Genomic DNA, 22988 nt, shown 5'->3' on the forward strand with positions numbered 1-22988 from the left:
TTCTGTGGTGGGCAATATAGAGAGTAAATGTTCATGCTAGCAGTACTGTCAAGCCTGTGGGAGTTGAGGGGTTGCTGAAGGTCTAGACTGGGTTGGTGGGTGTGTGGGGACTGGAGGAGCTGATCCTGAAATGCCTGGTCAGAAGTCCTGATGTTCCTTTATGCCATGATACCCTGGTTTCCTTGTGAGTGACAGTGTTCAGGATGAAGCTCTTGGCAAGGATCATCACAAAAAGACAGAAAGTAATACATAGTGTTTTAAATTACAAAGTAGTGCATTGTTTTCTACCAGTTTTTGTTGGTATGCCAGTGGTTGTTATTTTAGCACACTACCAAGAGTTACTGCTTTCTTAATTCGGTTTAGATTTGAGGAAAACAGTGCATTGTTCTTCAAACAGTTGTCAGAAATGTTGTTAAAAACATACTCCCAGTATAAAAAAATAAATCACTATGACCTTTAGGACAAGATCCTCTGTGTCTCTTCCACCAGGCTTGTGTTTCTGCAAATCCCTGACATCGGCAGTTTCCCTGCTGGCCCCAGGCCAGAGCTGCTGGCTCCACACCACCCACGTACACACCCCTTCAGTGATCCATGTCAACCCAGCGGCCTCCAGCAGCCAGCAGAGAGGCACAGGTGCTGCCAGTTCAGCCTGCTCATGGGGAAGGTGGCAATGCCTCTTGTCTGTGAGCTGTGCCCTTCCTCTTGCCCACAGCCGAGCCAGGGCTGCTCTGTCTCTGCTAAATGCTCACACTTCCCAGGGAGAGCAGACAGGACGCTGTGAGACACAGTAAAGCACGGAGTCGCTGGCACCATCTTAAATGTCCATTATGTTCACATACTGAGGTCACTCTTGGTGCCAGCTCTGTCTTCGATTAATAGATAAGGTTCTTTCTCTGTTTGCAGTGTTACCTAAATAATCTATTACTGTAGGGAATAACTACAGTATTACAAATACTAAGTTAAAATTATTTTGTTAACTAAAGCCATTGGCAAATATTTAAGAATGGCCAAAGCATATGAATTGACAATAAAGAACAGATACAAGATAGCAAAATTCTTACTTGTAGCATCTAGTGGGAAAAAGTAAACACCTTACTTTTTTATTATTATTATTTATTTATTTTAATTTTGGGTTAATTTTACTTACTTAGAAGCAGGCCTTCATGGTGTACCCAGTGAATGCTTAGGATAGAATATGCTAAAACAGCCAATTCCCTGTCAAAACATGACAGGAACATTTCATGGAAAGCTTGGTTCTAGGAATAACATATAACTTGGGAGAACTACAAAGAATATCTGCAATAGTTTCCTGTATTACAAACACAATCCTCTGATTCATGGAAGAAATTTGAGAGCCTATGAATCTGTGATTTGCAATTAGTACAGATATGTTGTAGAACCCTGAAGATGTGTAATTAAGGTTAATGTATAGCAAGTAATATTCAGGATTAAAGCGTGAAGTCTACAGTAGTCTCTTCTGTGAACTTAGGTGCACTATATCTCTGTGTGAGAAAAAAGCTAATGCTAAGTTGTAATCTTCCAGTCTCTAATCAATTAGAGATAGCAGAGACCCCAGCCCCAGATGCATCATGTATTCCAGGGAATTCAGGTGGATTTCTTAGCTACAAGCTAGCTTCTTAGCTGTGGGTCTGTGGAATAGCACTGTAACTGCAAACACCTCAAAAACACTTCCTTCTACTCATCAGTCTCATGTATATTCTGCTCTTTTTCAACCAAACACTGTTAATCCAGAAACTGTTTTTGTGGAGGTCCTAGACCATTTGATGGTGTGGTGAGTGTGAGGAATGATAGGTGGTGCTGAATGTCGTGTGCATGTCGCTCACGAGGCAGCGCTATCCAAGCAGTTTGCCCAGGGGCTGCATAAAGTGACCAGAAAACTTTTGATTACTGTGCAACTCCCTAAATGAAGATTTTGTAATGGAGGCATGGTTTCCAGCTATGTCTTATTTGAGAGCATAACTTGGTAGTCCTTCAACTTCAAGAAAGGCTCAGATGATTAAGCTCCATGTCCTTACTCCCTCTCCCAGGTTAATCACAGGGTAATGGTGTGAGTACTTCAGTGGTCCTAGACAGTAAAAACGAAGCTGAAAAGAGTATGTTTGCTGTTTGGCATCACCAGAAGACCATCTGGGTTTAGTTTTGTCATAAGTTCTGGTTGTGTTGCATCTAACTTAGCTCTTTCAGCAGTGATGTCTCTGGACATTAGTGAAGCTCAGAGCACTTTGCAGTGGTAGCATTGTGATTGCTCTTATTTAAAGATAAGAAGACTGAGTCCCAAGGAGGAAAAATGTGTTTGCTAGTGGCCTTTAACTGATATTTGTTGAAATATTGTTGATTCGAGTTTCACTGTAGCTAATGAACCTATGTTTGAATCATGTAGTGTCCAGGCTCTTAGGACCCTAGTACAGGTTGCAGATTTGTCTAGATCGTTTCAGGAGAGAAGGGTGAATCTCAAGGTGCTGCTCACTGTTGTTCCATACTCACATGTAATTGAGTCTGGACAGTATGGACACGCATGATCAGCACTAATCTGTCAACAGAATGCCCTGTGAAACCCTGATGTTGTATGGCCAACCACCACAGAGAAGAAAATCAGTGGTGGCCGCTGTTCAACAAGTGGTTGATATTGTCTGAGCTCATCCTGGACTAAGAGTGCATGGGTAGATCACAGAAGAGAGTGACACTGTGATGGACTGTGACAGTGCAAAGAGCATACTCTGCGTTATGTGCAGTGAGCATTCCTGTTGTAACATGGTCTGTGGCCTGTGTGCCAGGGACTGCCTTCAGCTGCTGCCTTCGGATAAATTAGTGAGAGATGGTTTGCTGTACTGAAAAGGAAACACAGTCCTCTTACCTTGTGTAAATGCAGGCAAAGGAAGACTAGTAAAATATTTGTCTATGGTAGGGCAATGTCATCTAGTTACCAGTCTACCAGCTGTCAGCCTCCTGACTCACATGTAATACAAACTTGACCATTTTATATCCTCCACTTCACAGCAAAATTTCAAAGTCCTTTTAGGTCTAATGGGCTTTCTTTGATATCACCTTATTGCAGTGTTTCCTAAGAGCACCTGTGAGGTAGGATTTTCAAGGTGTCGATGCTGCCTGGCACTTGAGTGCACTCAGTGGCATGAGGGGATGCTCTTCAAACCATCCTGAGTGCAGGCTGAGGTCTGAGAGGTCTCCAGGACCTGTGAGAAACATTTGTGGTAAAAACCAAGGTCAGACCTACATGACTTTGGGAACATTGGATATGTTTATCGCTGGGGTGGAGGCAGAGGGAGGGGACCGGTAGTTTGGTTTTTTGCTGTGTTGTTTTTTTTTGTTCCTTTAGGTGGAAGGTTTAGCTGCGTTGTTCAGAAATTGCTTCAGGTGGAAAATAATTTCCCACCTTGCAGCAAAAGTATGCCTGGCAAGGTGGGAAGTGTTTTAGGAGCAGCACTTCATAAAGTTGGTTTTCAGCCAAAGTCAAGTCCCTCTGGGAGCAGTTACAACTGGTGATATTTCTTTGCAGGCTTGACGCTGCAAGGACTGAGGAAACCTCTTGCTCTCTATAGGAGCTGCACAAGTGATATCATCTCATGTCACTTTTTCTTCTGCCTAGATACAGTTAAGGTGGTCTCTTGAATCTCTCAGACCCTGGAGAGAGCTGGAGCAGGAAAGAGGCCGTGCTGCCATAGTAAAACAAAAGGCTTACTAAAAAGAACATGTGAATTACTGAAATCCAGAAACTGTTTGAATACTTCTGTGACCCATTCTTCAGGCCTAGAACTCCCATTTATTTTTTAATTATAGCATTGATAGTCATTGAAGAAATAGTCTTCCGGTGAATGAAGGAATTTCAAATTAGTAAATTTCAGAATGGAGGAAATAAAATATTTTACCAAAACACATATTGATGAAGGTCTGGATATTGCATGCTTTTGAAAAAAAATATTAAAAGATGTATCAATCACAGTACCTTTATCTGGAGGAATCACACTGGTTACAAAGTGTATACAGAATCTATTGATCACTCAGATGCAATCATTATGAGTTAAGACATGTAGAACTATATTGCAGTTGTAGTAGTATGTATGTGTTTTCATGGCCAGTTTTGAAAAGGAACCCAGTTGTAGCCACAGAGAGCCTGTATTTTAGGATCTAAATAAATTACTTTATTTTTCATACATTCTGGGAAAAAACTCTGAGCTGGTGTAACAAGATAGAATATTTAATCTATCCTCTAGCTTTTGTTGCTTTTTTTTTTAATCAGAGATCCATATATTCACTGAAGAGTTTAGCTTCTCATCTGTTTTTTTTTCTTTTAATCTCATGCCAGGTGTTTAAGAAGCGGGCAGCAGTTATATTTCAGTAACCTGCTTTCAACATTATTTGCATACCTTTGTGTTTTTCCATGGTGATCAATGCTCAACTGCAGTGGAACTTCAGTCAGTAAATTTTATGTGCAACTGCTAGAGTAATTTTTTCTTAATTAGTCCATTCTAGAAATTTTAATGTCCCTTTATAAATATTTATATTTTCAATATGTCTTCATTTAATTTAAAAGGTTTTTCACATTGTTTTCAGGTAATCACACATAGTATGCATAATGACATGTCAACACTGACCTTTTAGTTTGTCTATTTCTCCTAGTTCATCTACATTTTGTTTGTCCAAGTATATTATATTTTAGTTTGTTTATGGTTTTCCTTCATGGGCTGTTGGAACAGCTAGTGTTTTCCATGCAAACACCTTAATAAACTGGAAAGAAAGAAAATATGCTATTACATACTAGCAGCTGTCATGTAGACTGTCTTGAATACTGTAATGAGTGTGTACTGCTACTAGAAATCCACACTGAAATAATGTTTGATTTGTCCAGAACTTTCTGGCACACAAATACAAAGCATTTAATAATATATTCTGGTTTGTGCAACGAAAGAGTATTGGATTTGTTCTCTGTGATTTGGAATCTCTATGAACTTAGCTCAAAATCATGGATAAAACTGAATGGGGACCTTTAGAATTGATTAGCATGTGCAAATCACACTTCTAAGTAATCTTGGTGATTTACTGATTTTAATTTTTGAATTGTAGTGTTTTTATTCCTTTAATTTTATTGAAAAGTCTTCTTTTGAACAAATAAATCCCCTGTAGCTGGTGGGTCTGCTTTCTAAAAGAGAGTCCTGTGTAGTACAAGTTAATAACACATCAATAACTTACACTGATTAATTCAACTTCATGTAAATCAGAATAAAAACTTTTATCTGCAGCTCAGAGGTGATCAACAAGATGCTACAGCTGAAAAATATTTCCTCTTGAGTTTTTGCTGATTACTTTTTTTTTACTTTTTTAAATTTTGATGGTTGTTACATTCTTCTATAAGAGCCTTATGGAAAAGGTTTGTTCTTTTTGTGCTCTGTCACTTCTGAAATATAACTTGTTTTGCTACTAGTGGATGTGAGTCCATATATGATGATATTGAAAGTATTAATTCTTGCAGCTCAGCCTTAGACTGAAATAACATGTATGATTTGGTTTTCCCAGCTTATACAAGTCTTTGTCTGAAGGAATGAGTCTGAAGAACCAACCCAGCTGTGCTTTCAGTACTTCTGAAGGCAGACTGCAAGGAAGGGAGGATGTTGTGACCCTAATCTATGGCCAGATTGAAGAGCTGGCGGCTCAGCTGCAGCAATCTCGATCAGAGCAAAAGGACACCGAGCTGAAGCTCCAGAAAGCCCTGGAAGCTTCACAGGAGGCCAATGAAAAAGTTCAAAAGTAAGTCACTTGCCTTCCAACAAAAATTGCAGTTCTAATCCACATTACAAGCATTTTTTTTCTGGTATTTCGTCTATAACTGAAAGTGTGTCAGTACTCAGAAAAGGTCCTTTAAAACGATTCCTTCTTTGTCAGCTCATTTCCTACTCAGTGTGAAGCTGATCATTTTAACAGTTTTGTGCTATTAGGCAAGTCAGGGTACCTCTCATTACTGTTACGGAAATTGCTTCCTACATGTGCAAGGCACAGAGAAAGTCTTTCCATCTCCTATGAATGGCTTTCACTGTCTTTTACCCTATGGCAATCCTATGGAAACAGATTATTTGCCTTTAAAATTGCGTGGTAGAATATTACAGTTCTCATTTTTGGCCTGTTGCTCATCTGGCAGGTTTCATGCCACTGTAAATTCTTATGGGGTTGTTTAGGGGTGGCTTCAAAATCTCACTGAGAGCCACAGGAAGTCTCTGAGTCAGTGAATGGAGATTGTATTCTCTTTCCCATCATGAGTTTCCCTGTTAAAAGGTTACTGAACTCCAAAACCTGAAGTTCATCTCTAGTGCTTGTTGTCATGTTTGTTATTAGTACTGCCTCTTGACAGTTTAGCACTTCTTATCTCTGCATTACATTCATCAGCTGCAAAATTCTCCTCTCTCACCCTTCCAAGGTGGTCAATGCTGAACTGATGCAAATTGTCCTGTCTGTCCATATATATCTTCAACTTTAGTGTCTACAGCGTATTTAGAGAGTAGCCAGAAATTGGCTTATAATACATTGCAAGGACCTAACAAAAGCTTTTCTTGTTTAAAAAAAAAACACATGCTGAGTTCTTCTATTTAAAAATAGTTATATTCCTATATTTTTTATTTATTTGTAACTACATAAAACATAATTAAGGTATCTATATATGAAAATGCGTATTTTTAGTCGTCCCTTTAAAACCTCCAGTGGTTGTTTGATAATCACTCGAGTCTTTATTCTCAGCAGTTACATATATTTGAAACTTCAGGAGTTGTGCGCTTGATAAAAATAAACCTATGAAAAAAAAATAAAGCATGGTAAAGAGAATATTGATTGAACCTTTCTGTACACTGTTTTAAGTTGTTACATCTAGTTTTATTTATAAATGTTTAATAATATAGCTATTTAAGCAAAGGTGGGGTTTTCACTGTTTTGGTTTTTTGCCCCGAAGTGAAACAATCTTGTTTAATCCCATGTAGCCAGGGTGGCTAAAGTAGAAGTGCAGCCACAAACGGAATTAAAGTAGTGGTGATGCACTGCTATAGTGAAAAGAATTTACGTAATTTAACATGCTCAACTACTTGGGAAAATTTTGGTCAGGTTAGTTTTCATTATTGTTAAGATCAGACGACTGAGCCTATAGCAAAATTAAACAATTGGTTGAAGTCTTTTGATGACAATAGCATGCCCTTTTTACCACGAAACTGTGGAAATGCTCTGCGCGTCTTCCCAGCACCCAGAGTCATCCACCCCCATCTTATAATTCAACCTGCAAACAGATTAAGCAGCTGAGTTTGTGGAAAGTGTGTTTACTTTGAGCTAAGAACCCTTGTGTGACACTATAGAGATTCCTCTGACACCTCTGGGAGAACTACACAGACAGTTCGTACTCATCAGCAGGGAAACCGGGCTGAGAATTCCCAATTTCTTTGTAACCTCAACTGCTTCATACAAATCAGTGTTTGGCAATTAGGCAGGAACTCATTTGTTAGCTTAGCATTTTATTTAGAAGATGTAGGATGTTTTATGTTTCAAGAAAGAGCTGACAATTTATAAACCTGTCAACAGAAAGGCTTTTTGGTATTAATTACAGTAGTATTAATTATTAGCACTGCCTTAAGAGGATGTTTAATGTAGCTTAAAATGTGGCACTAAAATTCATAGACTAAAGACCGTTCTAAAATATCTGTTTTTTTGACTTTTTTAAATGCTCAGCTAAAATTGAATTCTAACATATGAAGGAAGTAGTTCTGTCAGCTGTATAAAGTAGTTTCTTAACATTATTCAGTAAAATAGCAACAGTTACAAATCAGAAGAGTGAAATTATTATGACCTTCATTAAGAAAGAATATCATTGTAATTAATAAAATAATGTTGAGAAAAGATGTACTTTGTTTCTTCATACAATGTAGTTTACTGATTTTACACTGTCTTTGCTAATCTGTTCTCTGGCAACACTAAAGAATTTTTTAATAGTCTTAAAAACTTCAGTGTTTGCATTCAGCATAATATGCCGAGCTTAAAAGAGAGTTGTAATTCTCCACAGCATTTCCATCATGTCACCCATTTGTGTACCCACCAGTAGTTGTTGCTTTCTAAACCAAGTCAGAATAGTGGTCCTGTGCTTTCCATCAGGACAAAAAGCATCTAAAAAATTTCTTGATCCTATCCCATACGAAACAGCAGCTGTGAACCAGAAGGCAATGTTTTGGTATCTACTTGTAGTGAACTTGGATGTAGTAAACATCTGTTTATACTGAAGTAGGGTGAGCATCTCACGTTGGCTCTCTGCAGTGTGAGATACAAATTGAGACTCTGTGTCCTTGCCTGTGAAGATGATTCACCATCCTAACAGGGTGCTGGTGTAAAACAGGAAACACTGATGCTCAGAGAGTGACCACACAGATTTAGCTGCATTTGCTTGAATCTGTTTTGATTTTGAGACACTATCAAGATACACTCAGACTTTTAAGAGAGTGGTATTCCTTATAAAGCAAGTAGACATTTTAACTGTGGTCTATGTAAATGCACATGTATGTGCACACATAGCAATACAGATTTATTCAATAGACTATTATCACCTGCACAAAAATATTTTTAATTTGTACTCTGGAATGGCTATGACTATAATTTTCTAGATTTAATTAATATTTCTATTTCATGGTTACAAATAATTAGGACAGGAGCACAGAATTCACCATGGGTGTTGGTATAGTACCCCTGCAAGTTTGTCCTGCCTGAGAAGCCAGGAGCCAGCTGGTGCAGTCCCAGCAGGGAAATGGGGCTGACCTGGAGAAGGTGGCAGGGAGAGCCTGTGAATTAATTAATACCTCTGCCAACAGAGGAAGCGAGGCATTTTAAAAATGTCCTTCCGGCTGGAACCTCTGGGATTGTGGAGTGGTTGCTGATGTCAGTGAGATCAGAGGAGGTTATAATGTAATACCAAATCAATATTAGCCAATTATCAGTAAAGGTTGAGGCCACTTTTGATGTGGTTTTTCCAGGAAATGTTCTATTTTTCTGCAGCAGCTTTGCAGCTGGAGTGAATTTTAATGCAATTTGTCTTTTGGGGGATTCTGTTTTTTCCTCATAATTTAATGATTCTAGCTCAGTAAGGCACAGCTCTGCATGTGAGCACCGCTACACTTGCATAGTCGTGTAGCTGTGTAAAGTGGTAGAGGAGGGTGAGTGGATAGAATTTCTATGTAATCCTCTAAAAATAAACACAAATCCACAAAGTAACAGTGCAATGCTAAAATATACAGGTATGAAAATAAGCATAAATGGTGAGAAGAATCTTGCTTGTGTACTTTGTTGTGGTAGTTTTGACTATGAATGAAGCTAATATAAAAGTGATGTAAACCAGAAGTCATTGTTTCATTTGTCCTTAACTATTTATTAGAGACATGTTCTTTTGATTTTTTTTTTCTTTGTTTTAAGGAGGAAGTCAGGAGAGTTACAGCTTTGGATAAAATATTTCAGTTGATTGAATACATAAGAAAACTAAGTGCTCTTCTGAATTAAATTATTTTCTTAATAACATTTGCTTTACTCCTTAAGGTCTGATTTTTTTTTGACCACCTAAATTTCATTGTGACTGGAAAACACCCTTTATTTGTCTAGTCCTGAATTTCCCTCCAGCCTTTTTGAAAATGCTTTCTCTGCTTTTGTACTTGTTAATTTATTTTCTTAGCTGATGCTGATATATAAGTTGACCTATGAAACAACAAAACCAGTCATTATCAGCAGTTGACACATGATGAAAAGAATACAAAAAATGTAAAGAAATAAGAAACAAGCATTTATTAAGTAGTTAGTGTCCCCCTCTTCTGCAAGTAAAACTAATCTGCCTTCTGAGTGCGGGAGCTGTGTGCGTTTCACATCAATGTCCGACATGTTCTTCAGTGCTGGCCGGAGGGTCTAATCTTTCCCAGAATGATCAGAGCAGTGCAGTTCAAGAACAAGGATGAATATTTGAATAATCACAGCACAATGTGAGGTGACCCTCCGACAGGGGACTGACCAGATACACATATGGATTTTGGGAAGAAGCTCTGATGCTCTTTTTTAACACAGCTGTGAGAAGAATGTGGCTAAGACCCAGTAGTGTTTCTGGAGTATAGCTGGCAAAGGAAACCATGAGGAGAAGAGAATTTAACACATGGGTGTAAGGGAGTTCGCTTCATTGATGGGATCTGAGGGGAATGTCTAATGACTGGAAGAATCAAACTTGGCAATGAAAACACAAAGCTCTTTTCATCAATTCAAACGCTGACTCTAAAGCTGCAGATGGTTACCTCCAGCCTTGCCTATTCAGTGTGCGGTTGTATAAAATGGCACTTTGGTGAATACTAATAGATCAAAACAAAGATTTAATAACATAAAGATGTGGTGTTCATTTTTAAATGAGGATACAGGTCAGTGTCTCAGAAAAGAGTGAAATAAGTATCTTTATGTATGGGTCTAAAGTCTCTGGAGATTTTTAACTGCAAACGTATCTTTACTGTGCAGATTGTATTCAGTACAGGGCAGCTATGCAGGGAACAGGCTAAAAGCAAGATTTCTGAATTATTATACTAATTGAGCCTCTTTGCAACATGCAAATGTTGTTAACTAGTTATCTCCCTTTTAAAATCATACCTACATATATTTAGCTGAAGTATACATTGTAGCTTGTATGCATTGAGCTTCTTGTTGTAGAAAAGAATGGAGCTAGTTAATTAGAAATTGCGGGCAGAAGCACTTCACAAAAGAAACAAGTTGTACATTCACTGGGACTTAAAGCTGTTTGTTTTGGAGGAACCACCAAGTCTTAGTGGACTCAGCTGGCTTTATTTTAAATTTGAGAGAGATATTTCTTTCGTTTTCTTCTTTCAAAACAATAAATATGATTTGATTTCTTACTTTATTAAGATGTTATATTTAGATGATGAGACTTTTCTATTAAAATTATACTGTGCACTTTTTTTGTTAGTTTTTTACTTACAAAATTGTACTCTGGTGAATGTCAGATCAAAACATTAAATACTGGAGGCTACGAGTATGATTTCATAGATATTAATAGTTTCACCAATTTGTGTCAGTAAATAATTTAGCACATGTCAAAAGAGATTTTCCTTTTAATGATAACTACTGAGCTGCCTGCTGCTGTGAAATTCTGCTGGGTTTGAATAGTTGGTAATCTTTTAATATCATATGGGGAAATAATTTAACTGGTGCTGGCATTTTGAAATGTAAAGTAAGTCCTGGTGTCTTGTTGAAGAATGTAGATACGGAGCTAGTTTCTTAGTTACAGCAAATTGACTTTGCTCTGTTGCACTAAGTTTCATTCATTTGTCCCAGTTAAGGGTATGACCTGTAGTTTACTGAGAAACAGATGCTGGTGGGTCCATTCAAAACACAAGTGAGTGAGGGCAAGGTGCTAAGAATCTTATACTTGCTATAGCAATCCACAGAAGTCAATGGATATCAGAGTTTGTATGGGAGGAAATGGAAAGCAAAGGAAGACGACTTTTGTAGCAGTCTAAGATGCCAGTGCAAATTAACAAACGTTCTGGATTTTCAGAATTGGATCAAAACTTATTAAAGGGGATTCAAGATGGAAAAAACTCCTTGATGAGGACTGATGTGTTGGCTGCCACATACAATGATTAAAAGCAGATTATAAGCTCCATGGGGCCCATAAGAGATACACAATCTCCACAGGCAGGGTTTTATGGTGTTTAGGAAACCCACACTAGCCAGATGGAAGATTCCTAGACACACAAAACTACCACATACTCTGAAGAATTCTGCAGAGCTAATGCAAATTTCTTTGGCATACCAGACATGAATAGGAACATGATAAAGTCCAAAACACAAAATCTACTAACAGTCACTCATATCACATATGAAATTATTACCAGAGAGTAGCAATTAGAGGCAGTGTGAATGTACCGGATTCATGGGCAATAGGCTGGAGTAGTCTGCTTTAGTCAGTGAGGAAATAAGACAAATTGAAATGTGTGAAAAAAGTCATGTTTGAGCTAACTGAAAGCAGTACATAGCAGCATCAGAAATTTTTTCAATATTTGGAATTCTGCACTAACACCAGTGACTCCTCTCAGAAAAATTCCCCTCAGACTGCACTAATATGCATGGTGAAATGATGAATTAAACAGTCTTGTAGAGATACCTGAGATACCTGTTTGTTGTAATCAAAAAATTAATTAAGCCAATGAGGTTATGTGCAACCTCTGAGAAATTCAACATATAGACAGAAATCAATTTTCTGGGTCTGAAGGAAATAAAATATTGAACTAATATTCAAATCTAAGGTGAGCTGAACAAATTCAGTCACCATTGGCATATTCTCTGGACTGCTATCGTTACACATTTCTGTATCACTAGGCAGATCTTTTTTTCCTTTGGTAAGGCTAACATATTACTCACACTGTACAAAAGGAAATATATAACTTCCAGAAAGCTGGAATGAAATGTATTTTCCTTATTGGATTATATTATCTTTATTGAATTACACCAGTTTTTTAACTGGGCACATTGTGTTTCAGTCCAGCTGAAAATTTGAAGGGTATGATGGAGGGAGTGCCTAAAAACTCAGCACCACTAATACTGGTAACTTCTCAGCCCAAAGAAGCACTTTGAATAAGCATTTGGAATGGAAGGACTTGGATAAGCATAAGCAGAAAACTTCTAATTGAAAAAAATATAAAACAATTGACTTTTTGTCTTTTCTGCCTGGATTCCCTGGAGACCCAAGTGGACATGCTGAGGCAGTGAGGCATGCTGGTTTCAGAGATCTGTGCAGAGCAGTGTGACATTTCTTTCTGAAGTGTCCTTGGCATCTGCCCCCATCCCACTTTTAGTTTTCTAAGCAGCTGTTTGAGAGCAGGGATTCTCCTCTAAGGCGTGACAGAATGGATCTGAGGTTTCTCCTCCATTTGTGGAGATCCTGGTTCATATCTCCTGTACCTCAGAGGGGTGTTTTAGCCACACAGGTCTGGTCAGGATGTTCCCTGTGCTTTGCTTTGAAGCAGTACTGTGTAGCAGAAAATAGTGCAGGCTGCTTGGGTCAGAGAGGAGCAAATAGTCTACTCACCTCTGAGAAACAAGACCTGTTTCTGACACTTACCTTTAGGGCTTTTTCTCAATTTTATCCAATGCCTCTAGAACATAAATCTAGAGACAAAAGCTCTAGAACAAAGCCTCTAGAACAAAACCACTATCAGAACTTCCATCTCCCATTTTCCAGGTGGACACCCTTGATCGCCACCCACGGAATTGCACCTTCAGGTCTAATAGCATTTCATATGTTACTTCTGTAGAAATTCACAGCTTCAGAAAGAGAAGTGTAGAAATGTCTTCAACCCTGGTGTGAACTGCTCCCCTGAGAAGTGGCAGATGTGGGTTAAAAACAGGTTTTCCTTAGCTTGGCTGAATGCTGTAACTGAAAGTTTTCTTTTTTATGCTTGTCTTGAAAAGGAGAACTGGTAGCACTGCTGCTATGTTTATCACCTTGAAAGAAACTTGTGGCCTTAGCTTTAGAGATGGTAACTTGAGGACTTTTGCACAGCCTGGAGCAAGACACTAAAAGCAAGGAACTGCCCTTAATAGAGCAGGTTGTGGTATCACTACTGAAAGTCTCATGCAATTATAGTGTGTGATATTGCCAGAGCAGATTATGATATCCTTCTCCTGGATATTTTGGGTGTCATAAATTGTAGTGAGGTCTGTAGCATGTGACAATTTATGATCAGTGCCAGTATTATGCTCAGTGGTGCACTTAACAGAATGGAGACAAAAAAACCCCAATCAAAGGGAATGACAGGTATGCCTTTCGTGCATTCCTTGCACGGCCAAGATATCCATTGGCTGCAGGGAGTTTCACAAGGATGAAGAATGCAAAACTGCACATACAGTCAAAGTCGAGTATTTATTTCCTTTTTGTAGCTATGGTTTACTTAACCTCTGTACATTGTGGATTGCAGTGCAGATATTGTTTTGTTAAAGTATGGGTAGTTACAATATAAACACAAATATTTATTGTCATTTGAATATTTATCATCTCAGCCTTTCACGAAAATAAAAGCAGTGCTGAAACTTCATTCTCTCAAACACTAAAATGTATTCTATGAAAGTCAAATGTTTTCAGAGTCAACATAATCACAGCATCAGTTTTTTGACCTGTGTGTTCATTTACAGTTTACTTATAGCTGCTTCAGAGAGATGGAAGTTTGTAGATTACAACGTGGTTTTATTGATTTATCAGTAGCAAAATACACTAAGTATACACTCAGTAAACTGGATCAGCTAGCTCTTGGACTTGTATTGTATAATATCAGCTTGTTGTGGAATACTTCAGAACAAAATCAGAATGTTGGCATAGTTAACTTCAGTGGTGTAAACCAGACTTGCAAAGACTAATATTTAGTAAGACCAATAACACAAACAAATTAGATTTTGAAGTTGTTTGCCCAATAGGAAGAAGCATGCTGACACAGTATTTGTAAGCTTATAGTTAACTATTCTATGACAAATTATTAAATAACTTTGAACAGCAGATTGAGTGCTCCTTGAAGAATAGCAAGAAAACTTTTTCTCAGACTTGCTTTTTTTTTTTTCCAAGATGATAAAAAGAGTGTCACAGCAAATACTCATTTACTTTAATATTTTATATTCAAATAAAATAAGTCCATGGCATTTACATTGCCGTTACTAAATAGTATTTGGTTTGTTTGCAAGAGTCATTTATTTGTGGCTTGGCTGAAGGAATAAAAATAAATTTGCGGTTCTTTCTGTTAATACTCATACTGTTTCTTAACATATGCAAAAGATTGAATACTGTAAATGTATATGCAGAAGCTCATAAAGAAAGCCCAGACTTTCTGAAGCTTCTGAATTACGTATAACCTTTTAGAGAATTTCTGGGACAGTTCTTTACAACAACAGAAAGAAAAACTGACTAAGCCAACAAAGTATTTTATTTTAAGTAAATTTTAAAACATTTAAATTTTTCCACTGCTTAAAATTAAGCATACCTTTACTTAACCAGGGGCTAGTTATCTGAGAAAAAAATTATAGTTCGTGTTTCTGAAATACTACTGAGCCATTAAGTGTCAGATTTTTCCATAAAGCTTTTTTTTTTGTTTTGTTTTAGCAAATTTTGTAACAGATTTTGTAGAAGTGCAGAATCAACTGTATTTATGAGAGCTAACAACAGCTTTAACCCCATAATCACCACTGTTGTTTTATTGGCGAGTTGCTTGACTTTCCTGTTCCACATTTATGATGTGATGTGGGTATAAGGATACAGATCCAAACACTGAACTGTTGGAAGGCATAAATCTTTAGGACCATATTTGATCATTTTAGCTTCAGATCATGGAATTCTTGCCCATAGAAAGTATCAGAATTCAGCCTTTCAATGAAAGACACTGCAGGTATTGTGCAGGTATTGAAATGTGTACAATAAAATTATTTTATTTAGCAGTTTATTTTGTGCCTCATAATATATGCATTTCTATAATTTCTATTTCAGTCTTTGATAAAATAATCATAAATTATTTAAAGAATATAACATATGCACATCAGATAAAAGGAATACCTAAGTGTTGCACTCAACACAAAGGACATTTTACAGATTTTACTCTATGCTTTTGAAGAATTTTGTGACTCTATATAAAGCTGAATTTATATGCTTTCAACAGAAATTAAAAGTTTTTTCTCTTACTATCAGTCCCACTAATGTCATCACCAGGCAGAATTGCCACCAAGGGAAGCAATAGGAGGAAGAGAGGATGGTTTTTTTTTTCATGGATCTTTTGTTAATTTTTGAGGGAAGACTTCCCTTTCTTCTTAGAAATACTTTTCAGAAGTGTGGCCAAGTGTGAGTTGTCCTGAAACCAGAGGGGTAGGGAGTTCACCTACCAGTCTGATCCCATTATGAAGGACTTAGCACTGCTAAGAGCTTGGTAAAATGCTTTCCTTTTACATCCATACCTGTTTCCATTGCTACTTGGTCTTTCAGTGTTGTGGGCATCATTCCATCTTGGGCAATATCACATTGATGATAAAATACAACAAACCTATGTAAAACCTATCTTTAATGTGGAGGGAACTTCATGATGGTTTATAGGAAGGAATTTTCTCTCCACAAGCTCCAGATTTATTTTGGTCAAGAGCTGGAATCACCTCAGGGAAGTGGAACAGGATTGCTTAGAGCCATCAAGTCTGCATTGGGTTTTTTAAAATACTGGTGGAATCAAGAAAAAAGTTTGCATTGTTTTTCTTGTTAATGATACAGAGTTTGCCAGAGCTGTGCTTTGATGGGATGTGCTTGGGAAACAGCCTGAGTTGTCATGGTTTAACTCCAGCCAGCAGCCAAACCCCACACTGCTGCTCACTCCCTCCCTCACCAGTGGGATGGGAAGGGTAAAAGCTGGAAAACTCATGGGTTGAGATAAAGACAGGTTCATAGGAAAGCCAAAAGCTGCACATGCAAGCAAAGCAAAACGAGGAATTGATTCACTGCTTCCTATGGCAGGTGTTCAGCCATCTCCAGGACAGCAGGGCCCCCCACACAGAACAGCTACTTGGAAGGACAGACTCCATCGATCTGAATCTTCCCCCTTCCGACTCCTTCCCACTCCCTTTTATACTGAGCACAATGTCATGTGGTCTGGAATATCCCTTTGGTCAGTTTGGATTGCCTATCCCAGCTGTGTCTCCCTCCTAACCTCCCTCAAGCCTCTTTTTTCATCTCTTGAAATACATTTCTGTTGAATATAGTATAAGAAAACTGGCAAGCTGTTGCCAGACACGGTTCAGAGCCCACACTGAGAAGCTGGGACAAAAAGGCTCTGTATTCAGCAATTTTAGGCTCTAATTCAGTGGGATACTTTTCTGTTATTATTATGTTTGTGCACATGAGGAACCCAGATCTGAGCCTGTATTGCTGTCAAGAATGTGAGGAACAGTTCAGAGACACAATGAGATTGTCTGTGATTCATGGCTCTCTAATGGTACCAAACATCATTACCAAGGGGCAGGACTAGTGCTTGTCAGGAGTTTTCAGGAATTGATATTTTTCCCTCTTTGAATGAGTAAATACCATGGCAGAGTACTTCCTGTGGGGAAGACACATTAGCATAAGGTAAAACTGCTGGTTTTCCGTAAGCAGGCAACACAGACTACCAGGAATTATTTGGCAAATAATAGAAAAATCCAGGAGACCCTTGCCTATTCATATGAGCACAAACTTCATGGACATGCAAGGAGTACACTGTAAGGAGCAGTCTTGACCCCTGTCAAGATTTCTCCTGAGAACAGTTGTGACACCAAATATGTGGAAACAGTGCTAAAATTCAAGCTTATGGAAGAAGGTGTAGAGAAGAAATTTCTGGCACAAATATAAGTAGTAAATTTTGCATAAAATTGCCATATAAACTGGTAGATTCAAGCTGGAGCAATAAGGGAAATTTGGAGATTCGATTAAATAATCTGATGTGTGTCATTTGACTTTAAATATACCAATATATCCTCTATTTCAGCTATTTTTAATTTTTTATCTCTAATATCAGCCACATACTCAGATATGAATGGTCCATCCAATAGTTAGAGCCTGGTCTTTATGATATGCTGTAGATTTTGATGTACTGAAGTGCAGTGTAGTTGTTTCAGGGTTTATTTTTCTTTCTCAGAAGCTCATTTATTTTTGGCAATCAATGTATGCTGTCCTGAGCAAGCATTTGAAAGTAAAGAAAATACCTTTCACAAGGCGGCATTAAATCCAGCACAGAAGCAAAGTCCTGATTTTGTGTTATTCTGTAATGTGTAACAATCTACATCAATGCAAAGTAGGGTGAAATGCTGTCAAAATAGACCAACTGTGTTTACTGCTCACTTTTCCTGCTGCTAGTGATGGCACAAGGTGAATAGTAATGGTGAGCTAGCTCTAATCTTTCAAACAGAAGGTAGAGGGCAAACAGTTTGACAAGATTAGTTATTGTGGACCACAGATAAAGGCTTAATATTTTAGCCAAGGCCTGTGTAAGCCAGGTTTATTTTGAAATACGTCTGCTGTCGAGAGCCCAACTGGCTGTATTTGCTTCTAAGTTTAATCATATACAGAATTACTCTTTTGGGTTGAGAAGACACTGAAAGGGATTTAATAGGAATGCTTGTTTGGTGACAGTACTTTTCAGAGGCAAAAGGGTTTGCCCTGCCAAATTTAAGGCCTGTACATTTAATGAAACATACTTTTTGGAGTGACATTACAAACACTGTTGGGCAGGCAGGAACTGGTGGCGGTGCCTGTAGTGATTAGATTCAACACTGTGGTCTACCATGGTTTAGAGCTCACTGGTGCTGCTAAATCAGTCTCTAAAATATGTTTTAAGACCAGGAAGGACCATTAATACCCATCAGTCTAGCCACCTGTCTGACAGAGGGCACTGAGTTGTACTCTGCATCAGGTTCAAAACCAGGGCTAAACTCCAGCGTGCCATTTAGAAAGACACCAAAACTCTGATCCAAAAAATGCAGAGGAAACTTTGTTAAGGAGAGGGAGGCAGCCTGTGCACTGGAACCACATGTGGTCTTTATCACTATGATGGTTTATGAAGGAGTTGTTACACACCATTAAATTCAACGGGCAGTGATTTTTACTGAGAGGACAAAAAAATACTGTTAAAAAGGCAGGCTTTTGAGGTGGCAAAAATAATACCTGAATTGAAGAATAAGGATAATTAAAAATTCACTGAATAAGCCAGGATTAAGAGGGTGATGGCTGTGTAGCATGGTAGACAGGTCATGCACATGCAAGGTCATATCCCTGTTACCAGGCTTCAGACCAGTGAATATTTAAGTATTTTATTCAATCAAAGCAGCCTCAAATTCTGAAACTGAGAACAAGCCATCCCAACACCCAGTATTATCACAGTGCTATTCCCTTCAGAGGGAAGCAGCTAGGGTCCAGCTCCCTCCTGCAGATAATAGAGCTGAACCAGTTTGCTCCAGCCTCCTGAGTAAATGATCCTGTCCAAGAGACTGGTTTCTGGGCAAGACAAGTATCACAGCAGCCTCTCTCTCTATGTCATTTGTTTCCTTGAATTGACAGAAAAAGCCTGAAAACAAGTATGCCATTTGGAATTTTATTAAGTTTATCCAAGAGGAAAACTGAAGGAAAGGAGAGGGAAAGGAAGTGGGTAATTTTATTCTAAATAAAATTAAGTGAATTTATTTGTACAACCACTCACCAAACAGCCATTCACTGAACTCTACTGCAAGGCTGCTTGCAGTGCTTTTGTCCAATGCATTTTATTTATCTAATATATTTTCAAAAGCTTGGTTTCTAAGGGGAATTAGTGTCAGCAAAACACATTCCACAAGAAGCCAGAAATCATGCAAGTAAGGCCATCTTCATAGCCTGAGCCTAATCTTATCTACTGGAAAGATAACCAAGGATTATAGCTTAGGTTTATAAGCCTTTATATACCATTTCAAAATCCAGGATGATTTTGTTTTTATCACTTAACTCCTCCATTTGCAGGTAGAAACCATTGTTTTTGGGTAGTCTGTATATTGCTTTGCAGATTAGGAGATGGGCTACTTGAAGGGTGCCCTTTTCTGTCAGTTGGGTGTCCATTTCATCCATTTCTGCGCCATGATTCTTGGGAATTCACTCCATGACTGTATAAGTGTCATATTCAGAGCCCGGGAGTAAAGGCCACTGTTGTCTTTGGGGTGGGTTCCTTGGGCCAGAGATGGAGCAGTGTGGAAGGATGTACCAACCTGTGTGGATTTATGCACTTGCAGAGTTTTTACTGATCCCAAGCTACAGGTCAGAGCTAGACTTCTTCAGTAGAATATGTGAAAGAGGGAAGCAAGCCAAAAATGTGCATAAGAGTGAGTAGCAGAGAGTAGTAGGTAACATACTTGCACATATCTGTCCAGCTTCTGTGTCCTGGAGCAAACTTCTCTGTCAGGATTTTAAGTCTGCTTTATGGACACTACGTCTAAAACCAATTTTTTTTTTTTTTTTTTTTTTTTTACTCACAGGAGTAAAGCTTTGCTAAAAGTCAGAGCAGATTGTCAAGCAATTCAGGGTCTGTGTAAAAACACTCCCCATAACAACATATGCTCCACCCAGGCATTGACAGCTGTGTGCATAGGTGACAAGGGAACAGAGTTTGAAATAACTGGTAGAGAAGCTGAGAATTTTTTTGAAGTTGAATTGTTGAGAAGTTGTCTTGGTGAAGACTCACCTAGTAATGATCCTGTTCAGATAGCTTTCCTCTAAAGATGAGGATCTTCTTAAAGCTTAGCAACAAGTTTAAAAAGACATAATTAAACCTCTAATATCATAGCAGCAAGCCCCTTATGGAATTCTTTTTATTTCTATATAGAACACAGATTCAACTGCTTAATTCCAAATTTGTATGAAGGAAGCATTAAGCCACTGCAATTCAAGACTCTTAACACTGTGTCTTTTGCTAACTTAAAAATAATGATGGACTGGGTGTCCCTTTCCTAAGTTGTGTGTTTTATTTAATTTTACCATTTCATGGGAGCATTACAAAAGTACGTAGTGTAGATAAAGAATATTTCTAGCCATCATCTTTGTGCTTTTCATTAATGCAAATTTCATCTATCATGAAAAGCACTGGACATTTTTATTTTTTACTTTTGGATATATGTAAATCAATAGAAATAAAACCAAAGTTGTACCTATCCATCTGAATCCATAGCTTTTTCCTGTATTTTATATGTCATTTTGTACTCGCTTTGCATGCATGCATACAATAATTGTATAAAGAATGCTGATGTGGCATATGTTGAGAGAATTTATTTCTTAAGGGACAGATTTTCTGAAAGTATTTGAAGAACGAAGAAATAATGAAGGTCATCTGCTGCAGTTTTCAAAAATTTCTAAGGAATAAATTGAAATGTGTGAGAATGGGGAGCGAGTCCTTTGTAAAGCATTCCAAAAGGTGTGTCTGTCCTTGCACATTTGGACCCCCAGCACTACAACAGAATGGCCTACCCACCACATCTTTCTTCTGTCTCATCTAAAATATTAATTCAGGTGCTTTCTTCTTAAAAGACTTATTCAGTTGCTTCATGAGATGGAAATTCAGTGTGTGTCCTTGCTTATACCCCAGGAAGAGGTGTCATGTTGCACATTTAACTTACACTATGAGGACTCTTCACAAGCAAAAAGACAAATGTCATTTGTTAGAATGTTAGAATTTGTTAGAACTTCTCTTAGAATACAATCAAATGTGGTCAGTGCTGCTTTCAGTTAAGTAAAATTTGGTGAAATTACACCAAGTAACAGAAGTTGCTTTCTTCATGTCTTCATGTCTTGCACATTTTCAATAAAACCCTGCAAACATTGAGACTAGTTCCCAGCATTGTCCATTCTTCTGTTTAAGTTCCCTTTGATCTTGGGGTACAAAACTATTACTGTAGTTTTCCACATTGAAATGCTCAGTCTCCAGAGGGAGCTGCCTGCAGTATCCTCTGGGCTGGGCACAAAGCTCTATCAACAAGGGCTGACTCTGCCACCCTCTCCCCTCGCAGGTAGCACCTCCCTGGCACCAATGGCCTTTTGAGCTGCCTTTTATTTATTACTCACAAAGAAAATGTTGCTTAGTGTGAGTTGGGATGACAGAGTTGGGCCCTTGGTGAACAAAGAGTCCAGGATTATCATTCCAAAAAGCCCCCTGAGGCCTGTATCAAGAGTTATTAACCACTGATTCAGCGCATAGCATTATTTTGTAGGCTTAAGTGGGATTTCAGTGGTATATTGGGTCTTGTGTCTGTGTAGGGGTAAATTTTGCCCTCTGTTATTTTACCTTATAAATAGCTGTTACAATTTCTCTTTTACGTTGCTGCTTAAATCTCTTTCAAAGGTACAGTGTCTTAATCCACTGCTAACTTTTTTTTCCTTCTGATAAAGAATAAACAAAATTGCAAATCCACATATGACTGAAACAAAAGGCAAATACACTCTGCATGGTTTGTATTTGGTGAGGAATACCTCATTTTGATGATTTCAGTCATCATTCATTTGAAGAGCAGTAACTATGATTGTTAAGCCTCATTATTTTCAATGAAGCCTGACAGTTTCAAGGTTAAACAGAAGACAGCTACTTTCATCCCAGTGGTATTTCTCTTCAAACATGGGCAGCTCTTCGCTGACTTGTTCTGCTCTGGTGTGCAGTGCCATTGCTTGGTCACAGAGTGGTGCACATCTAAACCCACTTGTAGGACAGTGTGTAAGCTGTGACATCCAACTTGTGTTTCCCCAAAAGGAGCCTCAATTACTGAAGTCATTCCCCCCCACCCCCTGCCTTGTAAAGCCACACAATATTTCTTTTTAACTGAAGAGTGATTTAAATAAGCCATGATCTCAGATTTTACAGGTTTTATACTTTCTCCCAGAAAAACAATTTTCAGCCCAAACCTTCTGTTTGTCCAAACAGTTTGAAATCTTTCTCTGGTGCTTTTATGTCTCTGAAGTACATTAGAGAGGGTGCTAGTGTGAAAGAGGCCTCCAGCAAGAGTTAAAATGGCTGAGAAAGCTGCTGTGCTTCTGAGTACACATGCCACTGAAAGAGGACTAATCTGCCATTGCTTTCTGGAATTGCACATGGACTGGCAACCCATGTAACAGGGAAACTTCCCAGTAAGAAAGACTGACAAAGCTGTGACCAATCAGTAACTGAGGATCTAAATCCTAAGAACTCAGAAAACATTGATGTATCCATGTGAGAAAATTTCCAGGAGCAAATAACTAGTGAAATCACTGACTTTATACTTGCATGTACTGAGGGCACTCAGTTATGGCTGTTTGGGTGCTGCCTCCATAAAGCCAAAGCGCAGTAGATGTTATTTCACAAAACCACCTGAAAATGCAGTATTTGGAGGTGCAGGAAGAAGAAGGAAAAGTGGCCATTGGAAAACTG

The 22988-nt window shown here is 38.3% G+C and overlaps 1 protein-coding gene across 2 annotated transcripts in view; it reads left to right on the forward strand.

The window, feature by feature from the left end:
• The window catches only part of MIPOL1 (mirror-image polydactyly 1), a 183956-nt gene that overhangs the window by 153954 nt on the left and 7014 nt on the right, over window positions 1-22988 (forward strand). For both annotated transcript variants that reach the window (XM_058864690.1, XM_058864679.1), the window contains exon 13: window positions 5551-5781. In XM_058864690.1, coding sequence (XP_058720673.1) covers window positions 5551-5781 — 231 coding nt within the window. The remainder of the gene's footprint in view (window positions 1-5550; window positions 5782-22988) is intronic.

Source organism: Poecile atricapillus, chromosome 1 (assembly GCF_030490865.1).
Source record: "Poecile atricapillus isolate bPoeAtr1 chromosome 1, bPoeAtr1.hap1, whole genome shotgun sequence".
NCBI classification, from domain to species: Eukaryota; Metazoa; Chordata; class Aves; order Passeriformes; family Paridae; genus Poecile; species Poecile atricapillus.